General features: G+C 38.6%; 1 protein-coding gene across 1 annotated transcript; it reads left to right on the top strand.

Annotated features, from left to right (window-relative positions):
• Positions 1-23,006, top strand: LOC121390541 (vitelline envelope sperm lysin receptor-like). Its single transcript, XM_041522376.1, has 10 exons — positions 1-79; positions 1,865-1,893; positions 6,735-6,789; positions 10,972-11,159; positions 13,229-13,377; positions 15,848-15,993; positions 16,562-16,646; positions 16,936-17,089; positions 19,466-19,520; positions 21,965-23,006. Exons 1-10 carry the CDS (start codon positions 67-69, stop codon positions 22,543-22,545), a joined length of 1,455 nt encoding a protein of 484 aa, XP_041378310.1. The 5' UTR covers positions 1-66; the 3' UTR covers positions 22,546-23,006.
• Positions 23,007-23,914: the final 908 nt, after the last annotated feature.

Genomic DNA, 23,914 nt, shown 5'->3' on the forward strand with positions numbered 1-23,914 from the left:
GTGCATGTGTGTCAAAAATGACTTCCTGTCACAGTGAAACTGATGGCGTCTTGACAAAGAACAACAATGGATTGGATACGTAAGATATATTTTTTTAAATTTTGCAACAGATTTACGACACTGGGGCCCCATTTAATGAAACGATGATAGTGCTAAGATCACCTTAAAGGGACATACCCTTGTTTTTAAAAACTAGGGCATATTTTTTACTATTAAACCCGTTTTTTTTTGATAACTAAAATCATACTTTACTTAGATTTTATTGTTTAACTTATCCATTTTCGTACATTCGAAGTGTTTTTGGTCATCCTGGTGTTTTTGATATCACAACATGCATTTCCCATATTTTTGTGTATGTGTGCGTGTGTGCGTGTGTGGTGTGTGTGTGTGTGGTGTGGGTGTATGTGTGCATGTGTGTGTGTGTGTCTGTATTTCTGTCTGTCTGTGAGTGTTTGAGGAGGGTGTGTGTGTGTATGTCTGTGTGTGTGTGAGGGTGTGTATGTCTCTGTGTGTGTGTGTGTGTGTGTGTGTGTGTGTGTGTGTGTGTATGGGTGTGTGTGTGTGTTTGTGTGTGTTTGAGGTGGAGTACAAGCCTTATTTTTATCTCTACCTCCCCCTCTTGGTTCCTGTTATTTGTTTGTATTCGTTCTGTTTTATATATCAGCTAAAAATCAAAACGTTCACATTTTAAAAATAAAATCACAGGTGTAATAATTATAACGAAATGTTCACAAAAAGAGGGAATAACTCTTACAACTTGAAATTTTGTTTGCCTTTCGGAGTTAGTTCCCTTGGCATAGAAACATTTCTTGCATGCTCACTGCATTGTTCACCGTTCTGTCAGAGACGGATCTAAGGCACGGACATGGCGGTCCGTCCCCTTGCAGATCACCTTTCCCCTTCCTTTACTAATTGCTTTATATCCTCGGGATAAATCAGGCCCGTAGAAACAATATCTGAAGCGAGAGATGGGACAATCTGTAGTAGAAAGGTCACAGACTTTAAGTGGGAGGGGGCATAGTCTAGGTCATATTTTATCGTTATATATATATATATACGCTATAGAAACGTAAATTTTTTGTCCTCGAGTTTGGGCCTGTTCTCTCCCCCTACGTCCCCATATTCCTACTCACCTGTAAACAGCGTAGAAGGTATCGAATATCAACGATACAACAGGTCCATTTTTAATGACACACCCACCCCCACCCCCCTCACTACGTCAGATATTTACAATTCTCCCTTGTTGTCGTGTGTTTTAAACTACATTCAGTACACGCTTGGTGCGCGGTCGGTTTGGGATCGATCCCTGTCAGTGGGTCCCATTGGGCTATTTCTCGCTCCAGCCAGTGCACCAAGTGGGGTGATATGTGCTATCCTATCTATGGTATAGTGCATATAAAAGATGTCTTGCTGCAAATCGAAAAGAGTAGCCCATGAAGTGGCGACAGCGGGTTTTCTCCCTCAATATGTATGTGGTCCTTAACCATATGTCCGACGCCATATAACCGTAAACAAATTGTGTTGAGTGCGTCGTGAAATAAAACAGTTCCTCCCTTCCTGTTTGCATAGCTACATTCTGCCAGGGTATACTAGTGAAGGCCAGTGGCGGATCAAGAACAATTCTTTTAGGGGGGCCCAAATGATATGAGACTGAATGCCGAGGGAACTTTGGGGGAGGTTTGGAGGGGGGTGGAAATTAATATATAATAAAATTGTAACTGTCGCAAAATTTAGGGGCGGGCCCCTGCCCCCCCCCCCCCCCTCCCCCTAGATCCGCCTCTACAGGCTTTAAATTTTTTTCTTGCTTTCTCTGGTGTTCTGGGTTTGGGTTGTACTCATTGCTAACTGTTTACCTTTTTTTCAGGCTGGGCGTTTGTCTGCACGTGTTATCTTGTAAGTTGCATTACATATATTTCTCTTACTTGTCATATCCATATACCTCCCCACACAGTCCATACATGCATTGCCATCCTATAATTTCAGGAACTGTCCTTATATTGTTGTATACATTCTTATAATTACATTATATTATACTGATTAATCTTTGATCCTATATAAGTATAAACAAAACACTGATGCCATTATCCGATCTGTCCCCATGTCGTCCAAATATGTTGCTAAGCTACACTGGCTTAGGGGCCTGACGTAGCCCAGTGGTAAAGCGCTCGCCTGATGCACGGTCGGTCTAGCACCGATTCCCGTCGGTGTGCCCACTTTGCTATTTCTCTACTATTTTATCGATTATCTTATCCTACTAATCAACTCTTTTATTTCATTATTCTCATCTTAATCTGACCCTGTTTAGTATGCAATAGTTGGAGATCTGTGTTGTTAATCAGAGGATGTTTTGACACAATTTTGCAATGAATAGGCTCGGCATGCGCTATGCTGTGACGACATCCACGTCTTTCAGTCTTAGATTCCCAAACTATAATTGCCATATGCATAATGAATGAATCTTCCACTTTTACAGGCACTAATCTAGGGGGAAAAAAAAAAAAAAAAAAAAAAAAAAAAAAAAAAAAAAAAAACAACATTAGTTAAAAGCTTGATTTTTCACTTCTAAGGACAAAACAAATCCTCAATACAATAACAGACAAAGACCAAACCGGTTTCATAAAAGGGAGGTGTATCGGGGAAAATATACGATTAATATATCACGTTATGCAATATACTGAACTGCATAATATTCCTGTACGACTACTACTGAAATACTTTTCAGAAAGCATCCATGGTCATTCATAGATAAGGGACTTAATATTTTTAACTGTAAGTTGTCCATAAAAAAAACTAGATCAATTCTGTTTCTAGAGTCATACAAAATGGATTTCTGTCTGAACCAATTGAGCTAGAAAGGGGATGCAGACATGGTGACACACCGTCTCCATACATCTTTAGTATATGTGCTGAGATCCTTGCCATTATTAATTAGAAATCATCCAAGTATTAAAGTTGTAAATATAGATGGCGAAGAATATTTAATATCACAATATGCGGACGATACAAGTTTCATTCTAGATGGATCCCCCGAGTCCCTGTACAGTACACTCAAGGATTTAGATTATTATGAACAAATTTCAGGTTTAAAACTAAACTTATTCTAAATCAAAATCCATTTGGATAGAAATCAAAAAGTTTTCTAAAGACGTTTACCATCATACTAGATGGAAATTAAATTGGCGCGTAATACAATTCAGTTTACTTGGTATAAAATTCCCAGTTAATTTAGAAAAATATTATTGAACTTAATTGTGCCTCCAAGCTCACAGAAAGACAAAATTCCTTAAAATTGTGGTCTGTTAGAAAATTAACAACATTAGGAAGAATAGCGGTACTTAAAACGCTCATAGTACCCAATATAACGCATCTTTTAATTTCCTTACCCAATCCACGAGATATGTTGTTTAAAAAAAATTAATACACTATTCTTTAAATTTGTTTGGCAGAACAAACTCGAAAAATTAAAGCTCGATTTAATAACTCCAGATTATAAAGAAGGAGGCCTTAAAATGCCAAATTTAAAACATTTTATGACTGCTTTAAAGTGTTCATGGGTACGAAGACTGTTTACAAATAACCCAATGTGGGTAAACCTATTTAAACTTGCTACGAGTATATCAATACATGGGCTAACAATATACGGAGACTATTTTATAATAATGGAATCAACAAAATATTAAATAGGTTTTGGAGAGACACACTACTTAGTTGGTTAATGCTAGAGAAAAAACATTACTCGCAAACTGCACGAACATCTGGCACAACACTGACATACTTGTTGATAAAAGAAAAAAACCCACAAAATTTATATACAAACATTATGTCAGCAAAGTTATGTCCATGGTGATATTTTATCATATGAACAGATACAAAACGAAAAACGTACCATATAATCACAAATTTTATTACTTATGTTTCGTTAAAGGGACATTCCCGAGTTTGCTGCATGTTTTAAGATGTTATCAACTAACAGAGAGTTTTTAACGATTGTAATTACATATCAAATATATTTTTCTGCATAAAATTTTAGTGGCCGTATATTAAACGTGTTTCTGATCGTTCTAATATTTGTAGTATGTTAAATTTCATTTTATTTCCTAATTTTTTTTATTTGAAGACAAAATCCAGTTTGGACTTCTTACAAATATTCAGACGACCAGAAACACATTATACATACAGACATTGATATTTTAAACAAGAAAATATATTTAATATGTAAGTTTACTCGTAGAAATATTTTATTAGTCGGAAACATCTTACAATGTAGCAAACTCAGGAATGTCCCTTTAATAAAAGCTGTTAAATGATACATATATAACTTAGAACATTTAACAGACGACAGTTTCAGAGCATTAAATAATCCCATTCTTCATTTTTTTTTTTTTTTTTTTTTTTTTTTTTTTTTTACAAAAGCAAACAGGATGCAAGAACATGTACGATTTAATAAATTATAAATCCATAACTCCTAAAGCACAAACAAAATATGCAAAAAAAGCATTTATTATTGATATGTGTGATTGGAAAAGGTACTATAATATTATATTACCTGTTCAGTGCATGGACGATTCAACTTTATTGTGGTTTCAATATAGAATACATGAACACATTTTACACATGATTCGCTATGTTGATTCAAGTATGTGTAGCTTTTGTACCAATTACCCAGAAACCATACAACATCTATTCTTTGAGTGTAATACACTAATAAGGTAAATAATTTATGGGAATCAGTACAAACCTGGATACTGACTAAGTCGGGAGTTAGAATCAGTTTCAATAAAAATATGATTATGTTTGGTATGATTAATGATGAAAATTATGTCTTTTTAAAGTGGCCAATTATTAACATAAAATACTACGTGTATGTTACAACATTTCAGAATAAAGCTTTAGAAGTCAACGCCGCTAAAAACATGCTTAAGAAAAAATATGAAATACAAAGATGTATTCTATATAAAAGTTGTAATTACAAAACATTTAACAAAGCATGGGCTCCATTGTTTAATATTTTCGATAATAATTAAAAGGCTTGCACACAATATACTTTAGCATAAATGTTCACATAATTATTGTTTTACTGAATTACCTGTTTTGAGAAAAGGAAAGAAAAGGCACTCATGGACAACAATTATTAACAATAATGGTGATTTTTCTTCTCTTCTGCAGCATTATAATGTTCAATCTTTTTCTCCTGCCTCCTCTTTTTTTTATTTTATTTTTTATTTAAAATCCCAGATCAGAATAACTCTTGTCAGCATGTAAATAAACTGTTGCTTTAATGCGTCATACTATTTTGTAAGATGTATATGTACAGCAGTGAATCACTGTCGCAACCCTGACACTGCTATTGCGATCTGGAGTAATAAATATTTTAAAAAAAATAGAGTTCCATTTTGTAATTAGTATTAGCGATCTGTTCCACGGAGAAGAAAAGAAAAACACTATATTATCGATTATCTTATCCTAGTAATCAACTTTTTTATTTCATTATTCTCTTGTTAATCTGACCCTATTTAGTATGCAATAGTTGGAGATCCGTGTTGTTAATTAGAGGATGTTTTGACACAATTTTGACGTCTGCCATGAATAGCATGTACTATGCTGTGACGACACCCACGTGTTTCAGTCTTAGATTTCCAAACCTATAATTGCCGTATGCATAATGAATGAATCTTCCGCTTTCACAGGTACTAATCTAGGAACAAAACGAAAACGAAATAAAAAAAAGTAAAAGCATGACATTTCACTTCTAAGACGAAAAAGGGAAACGTTTGCGAAAAATGGGCGAAGTAAACATTGATCAGTACATTTCGTAACGCTTCGTCGTGTTTCGCATTCATTCGGAAAGGTTCCGAAATATATACTCGGCCAATTGATAAATCTAGTTCTATGCATATGTATGTATATATTCGCTCTGAGAGCAATGCCCGTCGGTGGGCCCATTGGGCTATTTTTCAAAACTGTCTTTGTCTCTGAACGAAGTGTCAAAATAACCATACTAGGCACCAAACACATGTTGTCGTAATTTAGAACGTGATGATGCCTCGTTAAACAAATCGACTTAAGACCTGGAATTGCTGTTTTTTATAGCTGCTTTGAAGAAGAAAAACATATTAACTATTTTTAATAATTCAAAGTTCGGCTGATTTTTAATATGTAGTTGAATAAAACATTTTATTTTAAATACACACACTCCCTGAGGATCCCCCCCCCCCCCCCCCCCCCCAAAAAAAAAAGAAAAGAAAAAAAAAGCCCACCCCCACCCCCAAACCCCCCCAAAAACAACAACAAAAACCCCCCAAAACAACAAACAAAACAAAACAAACAACAACAACCCCCCCATACCCCCCAAATTAAAACTTAAAAACCCCCCACACAAGAACAATAACAAAAAACCCACTCCAGAACAACAATGAAAAAACAAAACAAAACAAAAATGACAACAATAACAATAAAACCCAAACAAAATCCCACCCCCCCAAAAAAACAACAACAAAAAAACAAAAAACAAACAACAACAACAAACCCAACAACAAAAACAACAACAAAAAAAGCCTCTACCAAAAACAGAAAAAAACACACAGCAAAACAAAAACAGAAACAAAACAAGCCAAACAAAAAAATCCAAAATAAAAACGAAACAAAACAAAATAAAAACAAAACAAAATGTACCGAGCTGCGTTGTTGTTCAGAAGTCATGAATTACTTTCCATGCAATCTACCTTTATTTCCAGTCGATCGTAACAATAGCGTTGGGCAGACTTACTAAAGACAGATACATCATTTCAGGTAAGTCAAGCTTAAACTGTTTCTAATATTTACCAAACTTAACCTAAGGTACCTCCTGTATGCATTTTGTCATTCATAATTTGCGAGTGCCGCCGGTGAGACGGGGTATTCCCACCTTCCGCGGACATCTGATGTTATCACAGTCTGTACTGTGACTCATGAGTGCATGGCAGTTAAATCCTTTTCTCGTACAGTGGGCGGTACGTAGCCCAGTGGTGAAGCCATCGCCTGAAGCGCGGTCGGTCTAGGATGAATCCCCGTCTGTGGACCCATTGGGCTATTTTTCGCTCCAGCCAGTGCGTCATGACTGGTATATCAAAAGCCGTGGTATATGGTATCCTGTCTGTGGGATTGTGCATATATAAGATCCCTTGCCACTGATGGAAAAATGTAGCCGGTTTCCCCTGTTAGACATTTCAAAATTACCAATAGCCTATGATTAATACATCAATGTGCTCTAGTGGTGTCGTTAAACAAAATAAACTTGTAAATGTTTGATTTTTCTACGGCTTACTACAGGCGACAAAGGAAGAATGTATCGTCATGAAAAGTGGCAGTCCTATCAAAATGGCAAAACAATAGTTTGTCATTGAAGAAAGATACTGTCATAACGTCATGTGGACTCTACACTGCAGAGATACGACGTTGAAAATGCCACTTGTGTTTTGCTTCAAAACAGTGTTGTCCTACTAATGGTCACACCACACGATAGGATTGCTCGTACAAGAATAGTCGACTGCATTGCAACAAATAAAATCGTAATATTTGTCTTGTCACAATCGGACGTACGTGTTCACCTAGCTATTCTCGCACGAGACACTCCTATCGTGTGACCTCGCCTTAAGTAAATGGAAAATATTTCACATACAGTTACATACATGATCTGAGACACTGTGACGTCGCCTTTAGTTTGATGGACGTTTTCTTTAGCCTTGACTTTAAGATAGTATTCCGGGTTGAGTTATGCTACTGTTTCCGTCCGCCTCGCAGTACGCGGAGTCAGACAGTGTGTGACATAAACTTCTCAACATGTAGTTGGCTTGCCGTGGTGCAGAGATGTCCAACTATATCGATTGGTCGTACCTCACACAAAATGGCCTCATCCTGTCAGGAACTGTTAGCACGTAATGGCCAATAGCGTGTTGTGTCTTCATTTGTCTTGTTGGATGTAAAAGCGGAGAACATCTGCCTCTGATTGGCTGGATATCCTGCAGGTTGCACATCATCGAATCGAATCCCATAGACGACAATGATAACATTTGCTACATAGCACTAGAGTAGGACATAGCCGTGCGATAAAGCATATACAGGCACGTTGAAATTATATCTGGACAAGCCATGGTTTTACCTCTATTTATATCAGAGCGGTACGTGTTATTTTGGCTGTGGGGAAATGTGGATAAAAGATGCATTGATGCTAATAGTAATAATATGTAGTGGGTATCCTCAAAAGTTTTGCGTGCCAGAATTACCAAATATTTTACATCCAATTAATTTTGTGACGGTACATGCTCTTAATTTTGTTTTCGCCTGTGGCGATATTAATTGTTTTAGAGGGCCGTGTGCAGTTCCAAATTGCACCTAAGCCCAGATGGGCAACTTGTTACGTGATACCTTTGCGCGACGGTCATCGAGCTTTTCTAATACACAGCCAGCGCAGGTGTGGAGGCCATGTGGCTAGTAGTTACGTAATATTTCCGGTAGTGCTGTTTATGGCCAGGGGATTGCTCGCGGATGGCGACAGCTAGTCTAACGATAAGAGAAAAATATGCCGGCGTGGTGGTTGTGGAAAATCCACATGATACGTGAGGTACCGCCTTGTACTCCCAGGCGATATTCGCTGTCTCCGAGAGTTTTGAATAAATAGCTAGGATTTTAGATATATCGAGGAGAACGATAGGAAGGCTCCAGGGGATCGCTGTCCGTCCACTGAACGATCTATATTAGTTCAGACGGGACTTTGGTAAATATATATTTTCTGCTCTGTGTATAACCTTGATGTGATTGATGTGACTTTAAATATTTTAATACTGTATTATACAAATATTATTTAGACGGCGCTGCCGGTCATCTGACGCAGTAATCTGTAGGCTCACTGTCCTAAATAATTATAAAAAGCTTAACCAGTCATCCTAGAGGACATAGGTAAACTGTAGGTTATTGTCTTTATTGTGATAGGTACCAGTATTAATTCTGTGTTACAAGGTTATTGAATGAGTAGTTAGGGTTAATTAAAAATTAACCAGTTAGGAATAGAGTTGAAATTCCTTTATTAATTAAGTTCCCCTGGAAGCGTTTCTCAATTATCACATGTTATTGAACGAGTAGTAAGGGTTAATTAAAAATTAACCAGTTAGGAATAGAGTGTAATTACTTTATTAGTTAAGTTCTCCTGGAAGAGTTTCTCAATTATCACACGTGTGGGTGTTGTGTCACGGTGAAGTGATTAGCATATTGTGTAAACTAGACACCTATAGATTAACTAATTAAGTGATCAGTTCTGGGTTGCTATTATTTGTTGTTGTTAATTAACTACTGCGGCAGTACATTTGTCAGCGTAGGTTAATACAGATTCCAAAGTGTATTGTGTTTTTGTTGTGTTTTCTAGTGAACTAAACGTGCTATAATAATATATACTTATATAAGATCGTATCTCTATAGAGACGAGCCACAGCGGGTATAACTGCCTGTTACAGAGAGATCTAATAGATATACAGTTAGGAGAGATTTGGACAATCGTGTTTCATTCAGTTACGGGTATTATAGAATCCCCGTGACAAATTGAATCAATGTGCTCTAGTGGTGCCGTTAACAATTAAACACCACCACAAACAAGATGAACAAAAGGCAACAAAGAAATCGTTAATCCAATTAAGGTTCAAGCAATCATGGATTCATTCATTTCTACTTATTTTCGTGCTTATATCCAATTAATGTTCAAGCACGCTGTCATGGGGACACACCTCAGCTATCTGGGCTGTCTGTCGAGCACAGTGGGTTAGATGTTAGTTGGTTAATTGTTAGTGAGACAGAAGAGGGTGTAGTGGCCTTACACCTACCCACTGACCCCTTTAACTCGCTCTGGGTTGGAGCCGCTACCGGGCTGCGAACTCTGTACCTACCAGCCTGTAGTCCCATGACTTAACCACTGCGCCACCGAGGCCGGTCAAGGTTCAAGGACATCTTTCTTGGCGCAAAACACTGCTACACAAACTTTTAACAACGGAAGAGATTAATGGAAAGAAGCACGCATCCTTCAGTCTGGCCGACAAAGAAGATGATGATAATGATAATATATTTTGTTATCACCGTCTCACTTTGCCAGGGGGTATGTCCGTAACAGATACGGTGCTAATGCATTTCCCTGCTTATATCAGACTGGACGTACATCGAGAAATTCAAAATACAGACAGGAAATAATTCAACTATCCGGTTATTTTTATAGTCATTTTGTCTAGTGCTGAAGTTTATTGAATTTTTTCTTAAAACAGCAAAAGTTACTGACACGAATAACGCCACACAGCGTCAACGGCTACCCTCCGGCGTCGATGAAGAAAGGAAGGAAATGTTTGTATTTAACGACGCACTCAACACATTTTATTTACAGTTGTATGGCGTCGGACATATGGTTAAGGACCACACAGATATTGTTGGGGGGGGGGGGGGGGGTGGGGGTGGGGGGTGGGAGGGCAGGAGGGTAGGGATAATAGCCCAGTGGTAAAGCGCTCCATCTGGGATCAATCTCCGTCGAGAGGCGGGGCGTAGCCCAGTAATAACGCGCTGGCTTAATGCGCGATCGGTCTGGGATCGATCCCTGTCGGTGGGCCGATTAGGCTATTTCTCGTTCCAGCCAGTGCGCCACAACTGGTATATCAAAGGTCGTGGTGTGTGCTATTCTGTCTGTCGGATGGTGCATATTAAATATCCATTGCCGCTAGTCGAAAAGAGTAGCCCATGAATGAGTATTTTTTAAGCATATGTCCGACGCCATATAACCGTAAATAAAATGTGTTGAGTGCGTCGTTAAATAAAACATTTCCTTTTCTTTCCAATAGCCGATGTTTACTAAATCAATGTGATCTAGTGGTGTCGTTAAACAAATCGAACTTCCTCGTTATATATATGTCAGAATTACCAAATCTTTCCGCTCTTAGAAGTTAGCATATGCTGGTGTCGTTTCAGTTGATATAACCTGTGGCCAGTTATACAATGACGTCACCCTGCTCACAGCACAGACGGACATGACGGACGCTCTCCCGTACGCAGTGTGCAAGGGGCGACATCGTTTCAACTACACAGCGCTCAACCGCGCCACCTACACGTTGAACGTTACCACGGAGGGTGACCCAACCAAGCAGTGTGTTTTCTTGGTATGTAATTTAATTTTATTACAGAGAGAGAAAGAGAGAGAGAGAGAGAGAGAGAGAGAGAGAGAGAGAGAGAGAGAGAGAGAGAGAGAGAGAGAGAGAGAGAGAGAGAGAGAGAGAGAGAGAGAGAGTGAGAGAGTGAGAGAGTGTGTGTGTGTGTGTGTGTGTGTGTGTGTGTGTGTGTGTGTGTGTGTGTGTGTGTGTGTGTGTGTGTGTGTGTGTGTGTGTGTGTGTGTGTGTGTGTGTGAGTGTGAGTGTGAGACAGACAGAGACAGAGACAGACAGAGAGATATAGACAGACACTTGCTCTTTCCAAAAATGAGACAAATGCTAGCTATGCATATTTCGTTCATTCATAGATGAATGTTTGGAATATTAAGTATCCATGATGGCCAATGAAAGTTTCTGTAATAGCAGTGCTGGCAAACATGGAATTACTGTACAAATCTGGGTGGTAATTAAATCGTTTCTTTTTACAAGTTCCTGAAATTATGTACACACATAGTCTTGTATTATGTCAGATATGTTTAATCTGGGTGTCACCTAGTTTGACATTGCTCATTTCTTGTAGCCAAGAACAATATACAGAGAAGTTAAGTACGCCTGTTTTGTTACATTTATGGAATTTGTTTCGAGTAACCGTTATACGTGAAAGACATAAACACAAATATGCATGACACGTTCTTCAGAAAGAAAAAGATGAAGGCCTCAGCAGTCTTGGAGAGAGGACCATATTTGTCGTGGTAGAGTGTTGTGGAAAAGAGACGATTGTAGTTAGGAAACAGTATCATCTTTGAATGAGGTCAGGTTACAAAAATGTTGTACAGAAATAAAACAACTTATCCAATCGGTCCACTGGATAAAATAAATCACTTGTTACAGGCATATTTCCAATATGTTTGGTGCCAATGGTAACAAGCAATCAGCTATGTTGCACATCTAAGTGGTCTACAAGAGGACACTCAACCCAAACAACATGATTAGACAGAGACTAAATACTAAGAAAATCGAAATACATTAGTTTTAAAGAGAACGTCTAGACTGGATGCGTGCGTATACAAAACGCATGCGACCAGCTGTAATGGAATAGGCCTAATCGTATATGGTGTATACGCCCAATACGCAAGCCGTAGACGCATCAGACACATCAGTACTGGTCGGACCACACGCACGCACCGCATCCAATCTATATGAACTTTAATGGAACGAAGGAAATGTTTTATTTAACGACGCACTCAACACATTTTATTCACGGTTATATGAAAGGAAGGAAATGTTTCATTTAACGACGCACTCAACACATTTTATTTACGGTTATATGGCGTCAGCCATATGGATAAGGACCACACATATATTGAGAGAGGAAACCCGCTGTCGCCACTTCATGGGCTACTCTTTTCGATTAGCAGCATGGGATCTTTTATATGCACCATCCCACAGACAGGCCTTTGATATACCAGTCGTGGGGCACTGGCTGGAACGAGAAATAGCCCAATGCGCCCACCGACGGGGATCGATCCCACACCGACCGCGCATCGAGCGAACACTGTACCACTGGGCTACGTCCGGCTCCTTCTAACTCTTGGATTTACTGACAAACAATAGTTTGGTTTTTGATACCAATGGTAATTGAAGATGTTGCAGGCAGATGATTATGATTCTGCTGCTGCTGTTGCTGCTGCTGCTGATTATGATGATGATGATGGCAATAGTGATGATGATTCAAAGACTGAAGATGATACTAATGATGACAGTTCTGATGTGTGCCTGAAATCATTTGTTTTAACACATGCTACTTTAAATGTACTCTTTGGTTACTGAGCATTAAACTATTTTTATAATCTTTACACAAATTATGTGTGTTTGGCTTTATAAATGAGATATTTGATGAGTTAGTCTATGAGCCCTTTTTCTGTTAGCGGCCCTACCCCCCCCCCCCCCCCCCCACTCCCTATAAAAGTGTGTTCTTTATCAACAATAGTTTATTTATGCTCTTATCCATTTTAACCTAATCATCTGCCTATTTCTAGTGTCTTTGATAAATGAGTTCCTTCTTTCTGTTTTTCTTTCAGAAACACGATGGCACGTGGACGTATCACGTGGTCACCTACGTCCCGATATCGGGGAGGTTCTTCGTGGAAGAAGACGCTCCCTACGTCACGACGTGTGACTACGCTGCTCACGGTAAAGTCAACAGCGCCGACACCAACTACGTGGAAAGGTCAGCATTCAGCAATGTGTCTCAGGATCCAGGTTTTTGAAGCTGTCTTAACGCTACGATATAGTAAAACTGTCGTAGACTATGACAGGTGTCTTGGTGACGTGATGACGTAGCGCTAAGACATATTAGAAAATCTGGTTTCCGAAAATATGGGCCCAGGCTCGTAGGGACGATATCTGAAATAGTGGGCAAGTCACAAGCAACTCCCCAGGGATCACGTCGGCAATCGTCAGTGACGTGGAGATTGCCGTGGTGTTTTAAATTCTACACGGCACTTTTTTATCTTCATGTATGCAGAATTAAAACAACAACCACAAAAACCCAACCCCAAAATAGAAACCAAAAACAACAAATCAACAAACATTTTTGCATTTTCGTCCTGAAGTGTGAGGCTGTGCTCCCCACGCCACCTCGGTTCCTACGGGCCTGCCTCTTTAAAAAAGCAACCACGTTTTCAACGGTTATCCAACATTTCATTTGCATAGTACACAGTAACAATGATTTCGTCATCTATGGGACCATTATTCAGGACCACTATCTTTTTTTTATATTGAATGAAAGAAAAAAAGAAATGTTTTAGTTAACGACGCACTCAAAACATTTTATTTACGGTTATATGGCGTCAGAAATATGGTTAAGGACCACACAGATTTTGAGAGGAAACCCGCTGTCGCCACTACATGGGCTACGCTTTCGGATTAGCAGCAAGGGATCTTTTATTTGCACTTCCCACAGGCAGGATAGCACAAACCATGGCCTTTGTTGAACCAGTTATGGATCACTGGTCGGTGCAAGTGGTTTACACCTACCCACTGAGCCTTGCGGAGCACTCACTCAGGGTTTGGAGTCGGTATCTGGATTAAGAATCCCCTGCCTCGACTGGGATCCGAACCCAGTACCTTCCAGCCTGTAGACCGATGGCCTAACCACGACGCCGGGTTTATATTGAATGATAAAATATTTGAAAAACATTGGGCAGTGTAGTTTTAGTTTTGTATAACTATGCATCTAAATTAAAACACACACACACACACACACACACACACACACACACACACACACACACACACACACACCAACAGAAATAAAACCCCGTATCTAATAGCAAAAAAAATACGACGTAGTGTTTTAAAGGTAGGGTTTATCTCCTTAAAGCTGATATATACTACTACGTATATACACTACAGCGTATTTTCAATATTAAAGTAATTTTGAATATCAATTTCCGTAGGACCGTAGTGTTTATATAGTCATCCTAGTGTTTGTAATGAAAACAAATGCATTGGTTTTGTCATAATTCTAAACACACTGACAAGTAACGGTCGTGGAGAAGAGTTCTGGTGTATTTTTAAAAGGGAAATTCCCCACCACGGACTTACACAGCCGTTGGTGAAAACACTATTCATTATTTTTGATAACACATACTTGTTTACACTACAGCGTATTTTTAATATTAAAGTAATTTTGAATATCAATTTCCGTAGGACCGTAGTGTTTATATAGTCATCCTAGTGTTTGTAATGAAAACAAATGCATTGGTTTTGTCATAATTCTAAACACACTGACAAGTAACGGTCGTGGAGAAGAGTTCTGGTGTATTTTTAAAAGGGAAATTCCCCACCACGGACTTACACAGCCGTTGGTGAAAACACTATTCATTATTTTTGATAACACATACTTGTTTACACTACAGCGTATTTTTAATATTAAAGTAATTTTGAATATCAATTTCCGTAGGACCGTAGTGTTTATATAGTCATCCTAGTGTTTGTAATGAAAACAAATGCATTGGTTTTGTCATAATTCTAAACACACTGACAAGTAACGGTCGTGGAGAAGAGTTCTGGTGTATTTTTAAAAGGGAAATTCCCCACCACGGACTTACACAGCCGTTGGTGAAAACACTATTCATTATTTTTTGATAACACATACTTGTTTACACATGCACGTGTGTTAACAATTTCAAGACATACGACTGGCTGCTTCTAAGTGATGATCAGATCACCAATGCCATACATCCAATGATCACCAATGCCATACATCCAATGATCACCAATGCCATACATCCAATGATCACCAATGCCATACATCTATTACACTTCGACGTATAGTTAACATGACAATCGTCGTGTCTATGACGCGTAAGTTAGCTACAATTGCAAAGGCGGTACATAACATTTAGTTGAAAAATATATTAAAATTTGCTTAAAACCTGGTTTTTGAAGATATGTAAGAAATAGATTAATACATTCGTGTCCGTTAGATACCATTTATCTTACAACTCGTTTTTTAAAAAAGTATCAAATTCGCTTTCGCTCGTTGTAAGAGAAATGGTATCTAATGACCACTCGTGTATTATTCTTTATTTGCTTAGATGTGTTACAGATTTGTAGGTTAACCAAACTTAGTTTCTTGTTTCTACGTGGTCATACTGGGGTCTGCGACTTGAATAACTTGTTTCCTATTGTAGTCGGAGACCCGTGGAAGAACTGTTGTACAACATGGGACCACTGAGTCACTCATCTGTGGAATTCTACCTCATCGATTCCATGGATAAACGAATTGTTGGTGACATCACGCTCGGACAGACGATCAGGATTATAGCAAACCTTATTAGTGAGTATCACGTCATAAACACATCTAGTCAGTACAAACTAAGTGAACAATAGTTTGTTAATCGTCGTCTTGTGGTCGTCAAACATTTAGTAATTGTGATACATAGTTATGCAAGAAAAACCTCTACTTGTTTCCATTAGCAGCAGTAGATTTTGTTTTGATATGTGCCTCCTGAAGACAGTGCAGCACATACCACAACATTTGCTATATCAATAGTGGACCAATGGTTATGACGAGAAAATCCCAATGGGTGCGACGAGGAGGTTGGACCTAACAAACCAAGTACCCCGAGCAAGCGCTCTACCGGCTGAGTTAGATCCGGCCACTCTCCCGATAGAATACCCACTGGTTCGAACAGTCCAAAATGAATGGTTACATACCAGTAATAAAAATATACTATAGACCATGTTTGTCAATTTGAGCTTAGTTCAACATGCAACTCGAACATGTATTTGCTAGAAAGGGGATAAAAATTAATATCTCATTAAACATTTTTGTTGGAGAAGTTTCCTTGTTTGTTTTCCTGTTCTTGCAGGTTAGGGTGTACGCTTACCTTTACTTTTTCTAGGTAATAGTACGCTGGAGGTTAGTTTGCAGACCGTGTCATGCAAGGCAAGAGGCGTTCGTTCCACATACCCCATCATACTAGGCGGGTGAGTACTGAGAATTAGAAACACACAAGTACAAAAATTTGAGAGAGAGAGAGAGAGAGACAGACAGACAGACAGACAGACAGACAGAGACACACACACACACACACACACAGACAGACAGACAGACAGACAGACAGACACACAGAGACACAGAGACAGAGACTGACTAAAGTCTGAGGTATCACTGAACGAAAACATAGTGGAAGGTTTATTTTGAACGATTACACAATAACACGCATACATTTCCCTATTATCGTAATCCCAACATTCCTTTCTTTTCCAACTACAGCTGCGGTGACGGAATCATCATCGCCAAGGACTCCGGTTTCACGACATCTGCCCGACAGACAACAAGTCCTTACTTCCGGTCATTCAGACTGCCCGGATCGAAATCCGTGTCATTCGAGTGTGTCTTCGTGGTGTGTTCGACCGACTGTGATGGAGTGAGTTGAATTTAAATCTATCTAAGTGGTGGCCGGCCTTCTGGAGGTGACCTTTAAGTCATTGGCTTTAAAGTTGGTATGTACCGACTCTAACCCGGAACGGGGACCGTCGATTGAATTCAATGAATGAATGAATGAATGAATGTTTAACAACACTTCAGCAAAAAAAAATAAAAAAATACACATCGGCTATTGGGTGTCACAAATGATAAATATATGAAAATATTATTTATATATATTTATGTAAAACCACAGTGTAAGGAGCTGTGGGGATAAGTATAATACAATACATAAAATCAAGGTAAATATATTATTTATATATATTTATGTAAAACCACAGTGTAAGGAGCTGTGGGGATAAGTATAATACAATACATAAAATCAAGGTAAATATATTATTTATATATATTTATGTAAAACCACAGTGTAAGGAGCTGTGGGGATAAGTATAATACAATACATAAAATCAAGGTAAATATATTATTTATATATATTTATGTAAAACCACAGTGTAAGGAGCTGTGGGGATAAGTATAATACAATACATAAAATCAAGGTAAATATATTATTTATATATATTTATGTAAAACCACAGTGTAAGGAGCTGTGGGGATAAGTATAATACAATACATAAAATCAAGGTAAATATATTATTTATATATATTTATGTAAAACCACAGTGTAAGGAGCTGTGGGGATAAGTATAATACAATACATAAAATCAAGGTAAATATATTATTTATATATATTTATGTAAAACCACAGTGTAAGGAGCTGTGGGGATAAGTATAATACAATACATAAAATCAAGGTAAATATATTATTTATATATATTTATGTAAAACCACAGTGTAAGGAGCTGTGGGGATAAGTATAATACAATACATAAAATCAAGGTAAATATATTATTTATATATATTTATGTAAAACCACAGTGTAAGGAGCTGTGGGTGATAAGTATAATACAATACATAAAATCAAGGTAAATATATTATTTATATATATTTATGTAAAACCACAGTGTAAGGAGCTGTGGGGATAAGTATAATACAATACATAAAATCAAGGTAAATATATTTTAAACCGTCTGTTGAGTGCTCGGTTGAGTTGCTAGATGGATTCATTCAAGTGGGTTTCTTCCTTGTTCCAACTAGTGCACGACAATTGGTCAAAGGTCGTGGTATGTGCTTTCTTGTCTGTGGAAAAAGAAGGTAGAAGGAAATGTTTTATTTAACGACGCACTCAACACATTTTATTTACGGTTATATAGCATCGAACATATGGCTAAGGACCACACAGTTATTGAGAGGAAACCCGCAGTCGCCACTTCATGGGCTACTCTTCATGGGCCACAGTCAGGATAGCACATACCACGGTATTTTATATACCAGTCGTGGTGCACTGGCTGGAATGAGAAATAACCCAATGGACCCACCGACGGGGGTTGATCCCAGACCGACCGCGCATTAAGCGAACGCTGTACCACTGGGCTACGTTCCGCTGCCAGTCTGTGGGAAGTGCATATAAAAGATCCCTTGCTGTATTAAGAAAATGCAGCGGATTTCCTCTGATGATTGTCAGAATTACAAAATGTTTTGACATCCAATACCGATGATTAATTAATCAATGTACTCTAGTGGTATTGTTAAACAAAGCAAACTTTTAACTAACCTGGGACGACTTTTAACGTTTCAGCGGGGAGGGATTAGATCATTACACCGAGTACTCTTTCACCAAACACTAACAATTGCGTCGAACCACGAACTGCCTATCCTAGACAAACGCCCCAGGGCCCCTTTCCAAGAAGCGATATTAGCACTAAGATCACCTTAGTGCATAAGCTAGCCATGCACTTAAGGTGATCTTAGGGCTAATATCGCTTTGTGGAACGGGGCCCTGGGCCCAGATTTACGAGGTTTGTTTTGTTTGACACCACTAGAGCACATTGATTAATTACTCATCGGCTATTGGATGTCTGACATTTGGTAATTCTGACACAGTCATTAGAAGAAACCTGCTACATTTTTTTTCTAATCCAGCAAAAAAATTAATTATATGCACTTTCCCACAGACAGGACAGCACAGTCCACATGCCACGGCCTTTGATCGATCCCAAACCGACCGCGCATCAAGCGAGCGCTTTACCACTCGGTTACGTAAAAAAAAAAGAAGAGTAGCCAGTGGATAGGCGGCAGCAGGTTTCCTCTTTCTCTATCTGACGCTATATAATAGTAATTAAAATGTGTTGAGTGTACCGTTAAATACAACATTTCTTGTATTTTATCATCATTATCATTATGACCATCTGCATCATCATGATCATTACGTTATTGTATCACTGTTTTTTGTTGTTGTTTGTTTCTACTTCGGTGGCAGTCCTCTTGCGTGCATGCCGACAGAAGAAAACGTTCAGCAGCTAACACAGAACTAGGCAAGTATTTGTTTTCTAGTTCGGGGCAGGTTCGGAGTAAATGGTAAAACACTTGACGGAGGTACGGTGGGTCGTAGGATCGATTTCCTTCGGTGGACCTATCAGATAGTTTTTGTCATTACGAAAGTTAAAATTTGTTTTGTCGACACCACTAGAACACACCGGCTATTGGATGTTAAACGTTTGGAATTTTGACACGCAATCTTCAGCGGAAAACGCCTACAGGTTGTTGTTTTTCCGTAAGCAGCAAGGGATCTTTCATAAACACTTTAAATAACATTATCAAGGCCGTATCCAGCCTACAATAACGGGGTGACTATGGATATATCAAAACATTTGGGACATAGTAATGTAGGGTTACCAGCAGCTAAACAAAAGTGTCTTGGGGCAAATACGCCCCCATCCCTCACCCCTAGTTATGGCCATGATACTGTGAAATGCTTTATATTCGTGGGCTTTAAATTTCATGGTTTTCTAAAAACACACATTTCGTTGAATACGTAAATTCGTAGATCGAAAAGGTAGTACAATAATGCAGTATTACATGCAAACATGGGGACGGTTTTTAGCTCAGTCGGTTGAGTGCTCGCTTGAGATGCTTGTGTCGCAGGATCGAACCGCCTTAGTGGATCCATTCAACAAACTGGGTTGCACCACCAATGAACAAAGGCTCTGATATGTGTTTTCTAGTCTGTGGGAAAGTGCATATAAAAGATTCCTTGCTGCATTAAGAAAAATGTAGCGGGTTTCCTATCTAAGCCTCTATGCCAACATTACCAAATGTTTGACATCCAATAGCTGATGATTAATAAATCAATGTGTTCTAGTGGTGTCGTTAAACACAGCAAAACTTATATGTACACATGTATTATATTTTTGTTGTTTTATTAAATTAGTTGACTTGAAAATTGCACAGCCATTAATAATGAAAGTGATTTCACAGTTGTGGTAAATGTACAAGTCATTCAGATTCCAGTATATCATAAAAATGCCGGTCTCAGACATAAGGCTGGTAGGTACAGAGTTCGCAGCCCAGTACCGGCTCGCACCCAGAGCGAGTTGTAACGACTTAATGGTTAGGTGTAAGACCACTAGACCCTCTTCTCTCTCACTAACCACTAACCAAATAACAAATAACAACTAACCAAATGTCCTGCACAGACAACCCAGATAGCTGAGGTGTGTGCCCAGGACAGCGTGTTTGGACTTTAATTGGATATAAGCATGAAAATAAGTTGAAATGAATGAAATATCATAAAACGTTTCTGATATCAACAGCAAAAATCTGTTTTCGGTTGGTTGTTTGCAGACGATTCTCTTTGTATGTATGGCCTACACTATATCTGATCTAAGTATTATATAGTGGCATTCAACTGCCATCAACATAACCACATACTTTAGAAACGTCTTTACGACAAAATTATATATTTCTAGACGGTGTTTTTGTTTTCAATATAAAGATATGAGTTAGCCAACATAATGTGAAATGTATCATAATAATCCTGTTGTAAAACAACGAATTTTAATCATCTCGTTATGTCGATCAAAGTATATATGCCATCATAGAATTATGATTATAATTATGATTGACACCGATTACATTAGTACAATGGCAGTGTTCACAATGAGGTGGAAAAAAGATCCACCACCTCAATGTGAGCACTGCAAGAAATTCTAAAATATATATTTGGCCTACATAATGTGATACTGACTTTTATTGTAAATTTTAAATATTATCTAACTGTGATATTTGTATTTTTGCACAGTTCTTTACACTGTGTTTTAATTTAACTGTTGAATTTTTATATTGATGTTGATCATCAATTTTGTTTTGTATTTACCATAGTTTGACACCCAGTAGCTGATGTATTTTTCGTGCTGGGGTGTCGTTATATATACATTCATTCATTCATTCATTCATTCATTCATTCATTCATTCAGTGTTGGCTGAGGTCGAGCGGGACGTAGCCCAGTGGTAAACTGTCCGTTGTTGTGCCGTCGGTCTGGGATCGATCCCCGTCGGTGGGCCTATTGGATTATTTCTCATTCCAGCCAGTGCACCACGACTGTTGTATCAAAGGCCGTGGTATGTGGTATCCTTTCTGTGGGATGGTGCATATAAAAGATCCCTCGCTGCATTAGAAAAGATGTAGCGGGTTTCCTCTGATGACTACATGTCAGAATTACCTAAATGTTTGACATTCAATAGCCGATGGTTAATTAATCAATGTGCTCTAGTGGTGTCGTTAAACAAAACAAACTTCTTCTTTTTTGGCCGAGTGGTTATGATTGCGAACTGTCAAATGCCAAGCGGATCGGTGCAATAGGTTCGAACCCAGCCAAGTGACATTTTTGTGTTTTTAAATATTTAATTCAACAGAATCTGCGTGTTTTTTATTTCTATTTTTTATTTCTCTTTTTTTTTCTCTTTCTCTCCGTTACAGTATACACAGCAGAACTGACATTAAGATATCACGATAACCCACCAGACTCGCGTAACAAACCAGCACCTTACCAGCACGACCCAAGCGTCGTACTTCCGGTCTCAAGGTTATCACCAGTGAAATTCGAGATTCCAGAGTCTGCCTCGAGCGCCTCGAATTCCGCCACGAAGACACACATAGACCAATCAGAAACGATTACATTTAATTTGACCGCCGTGCAATCTAAATCTAAATTGGGTCAGGTTAATCAAATGCAATTCGATACCAATGTCGTAAACAAAGCGACGAGAAGTCCAAAACGGCTGACGTTTGCTTCGTCTAATGAATTGGACAAACTTTATTCAGTGAGAATGGGAGAGGCAAACAGGTCCACTTACTCATGGCCAACGGAACAATTGGATTCTTCAAACAAGATCGATACGGTTCCGACGTCGCCAAGAAAAACATATGGTACGCTGAAGTTAGGAAGACGTGCAAAGAGGAAAAAATTGTCACAAAATGTCAAGGACAAAGGAATTGAGGCGATGATAAGAAGTCGTCTGTTACCACGAAAAAGGGCGCCAAACAAAGAAATCCTTTAGCGGAATGTAGGTTAATTCCAAGAGATGGACAGAAAATTGTGTTTTTTAAAAACTCAACCTGAGGTATACGGAGAAAATTAAAAACCCTTTTTCGCAGATTTACGGAAATAAGGATTGAATTAAAATTCTGAATTATCGAAAAAAAGAGGAGGAAATAAGACACTGAACAAAAATTAACAATATTTCCAGTTTGATAGAAATTGAAAATCCAACTGATGTCGAAGGAATTACATGTAATCAATTTTAAGGAAATAATTATTAATATAAAATTGAAATAACATCTTGCATATCGCATTCCTTCACTGATCCAGCAAGCAATCAGTCGATACGTCATGGGTTGAATGACATAATACAGTAGCCCTATGCATTATTAGACGGTCCAACCACAAATCTTAATACTGAATGTTTATGCTGGTGAAAGATGGTTATAAATACAAATATATTTTGCAGGTTGAATCTTTCATCTATTCGTTTCTTTTCTTTATTGTCCCGAAACCTTTAAACAGTGTCAGAGTTAGGGTGCCCTGATATAATATTATAAATACATTTTACGTGAATATTTTATCAATTACTAGTGGCTTATAATATACGTTTGTCTGTCTGTGTCTCTTTGTCTGTGTCTCTGTCTCTCTGTCTGTGTCTCTGTCTCTCTGTCTGTGTCTCTGTCTCTCTCTCGCTCTGTCTCTCTGTCTCTCTCTCTCTCTCTCTCTCTCTCTCTCTCTCTCTCTCTCTCTGTGTCTGTCTCTCTCTCTCTGTCTCTCTGTCTCACTGTTTCTGTCTCTCTCTCTGTCTGTCTCTGTCAGTCTCTTTGTCTTTCTGTATGCATGGGGCCTACAATCTACGCGGTCGATCCCGCTTACGTGCATGAACCAGTGGGCAGACCTGGCACTGGCTAGTATGTATTGCTGTATGAATATCTATATATTGTATGTATGTCGAGGTTGACTGTTACATACCTAGATAGTAACGCACTGTCGCAGGGGATAATTAACTATTTTCTGGCCTCACACATTGTCTCATGTCTTTGCTGGGACTCGAACCTGTGACACCGAATGGCATGACAGACAAATGGGGCCAAAAAGGTGTATCCCTTCATACACAGTCGTTCTAGGATCGATACCCGTCGGTGGACCCATCAGATTGTCTGCGAGTTGGTATATATAAATGATCACTTGCTGCTAATCGTGAAATGTAGTGCCAGCGGGTTTCCTGCCTCTGTCTGTGGCCCTAAACTGTATGTCCTATGCAATATTACCGAATTAAACGTGTTGATTCTGTTCGTTTATTTTGCTTAAAGACACCACTTGAGATTGTATACTACCAAATCAAATCCCATAGACGACACTAGTTAAATATGTGGTTAAAACTC

The sequence above is a fragment of the Gigantopelta aegis genome, chromosome 15 (genome assembly GCF_016097555.1).
Source record: "Gigantopelta aegis isolate Gae_Host chromosome 15, Gae_host_genome, whole genome shotgun sequence".
Classification (NCBI taxonomy): domain Eukaryota; kingdom Metazoa; phylum Mollusca; class Gastropoda; order Neomphalida; family Peltospiridae; genus Gigantopelta; species Gigantopelta aegis.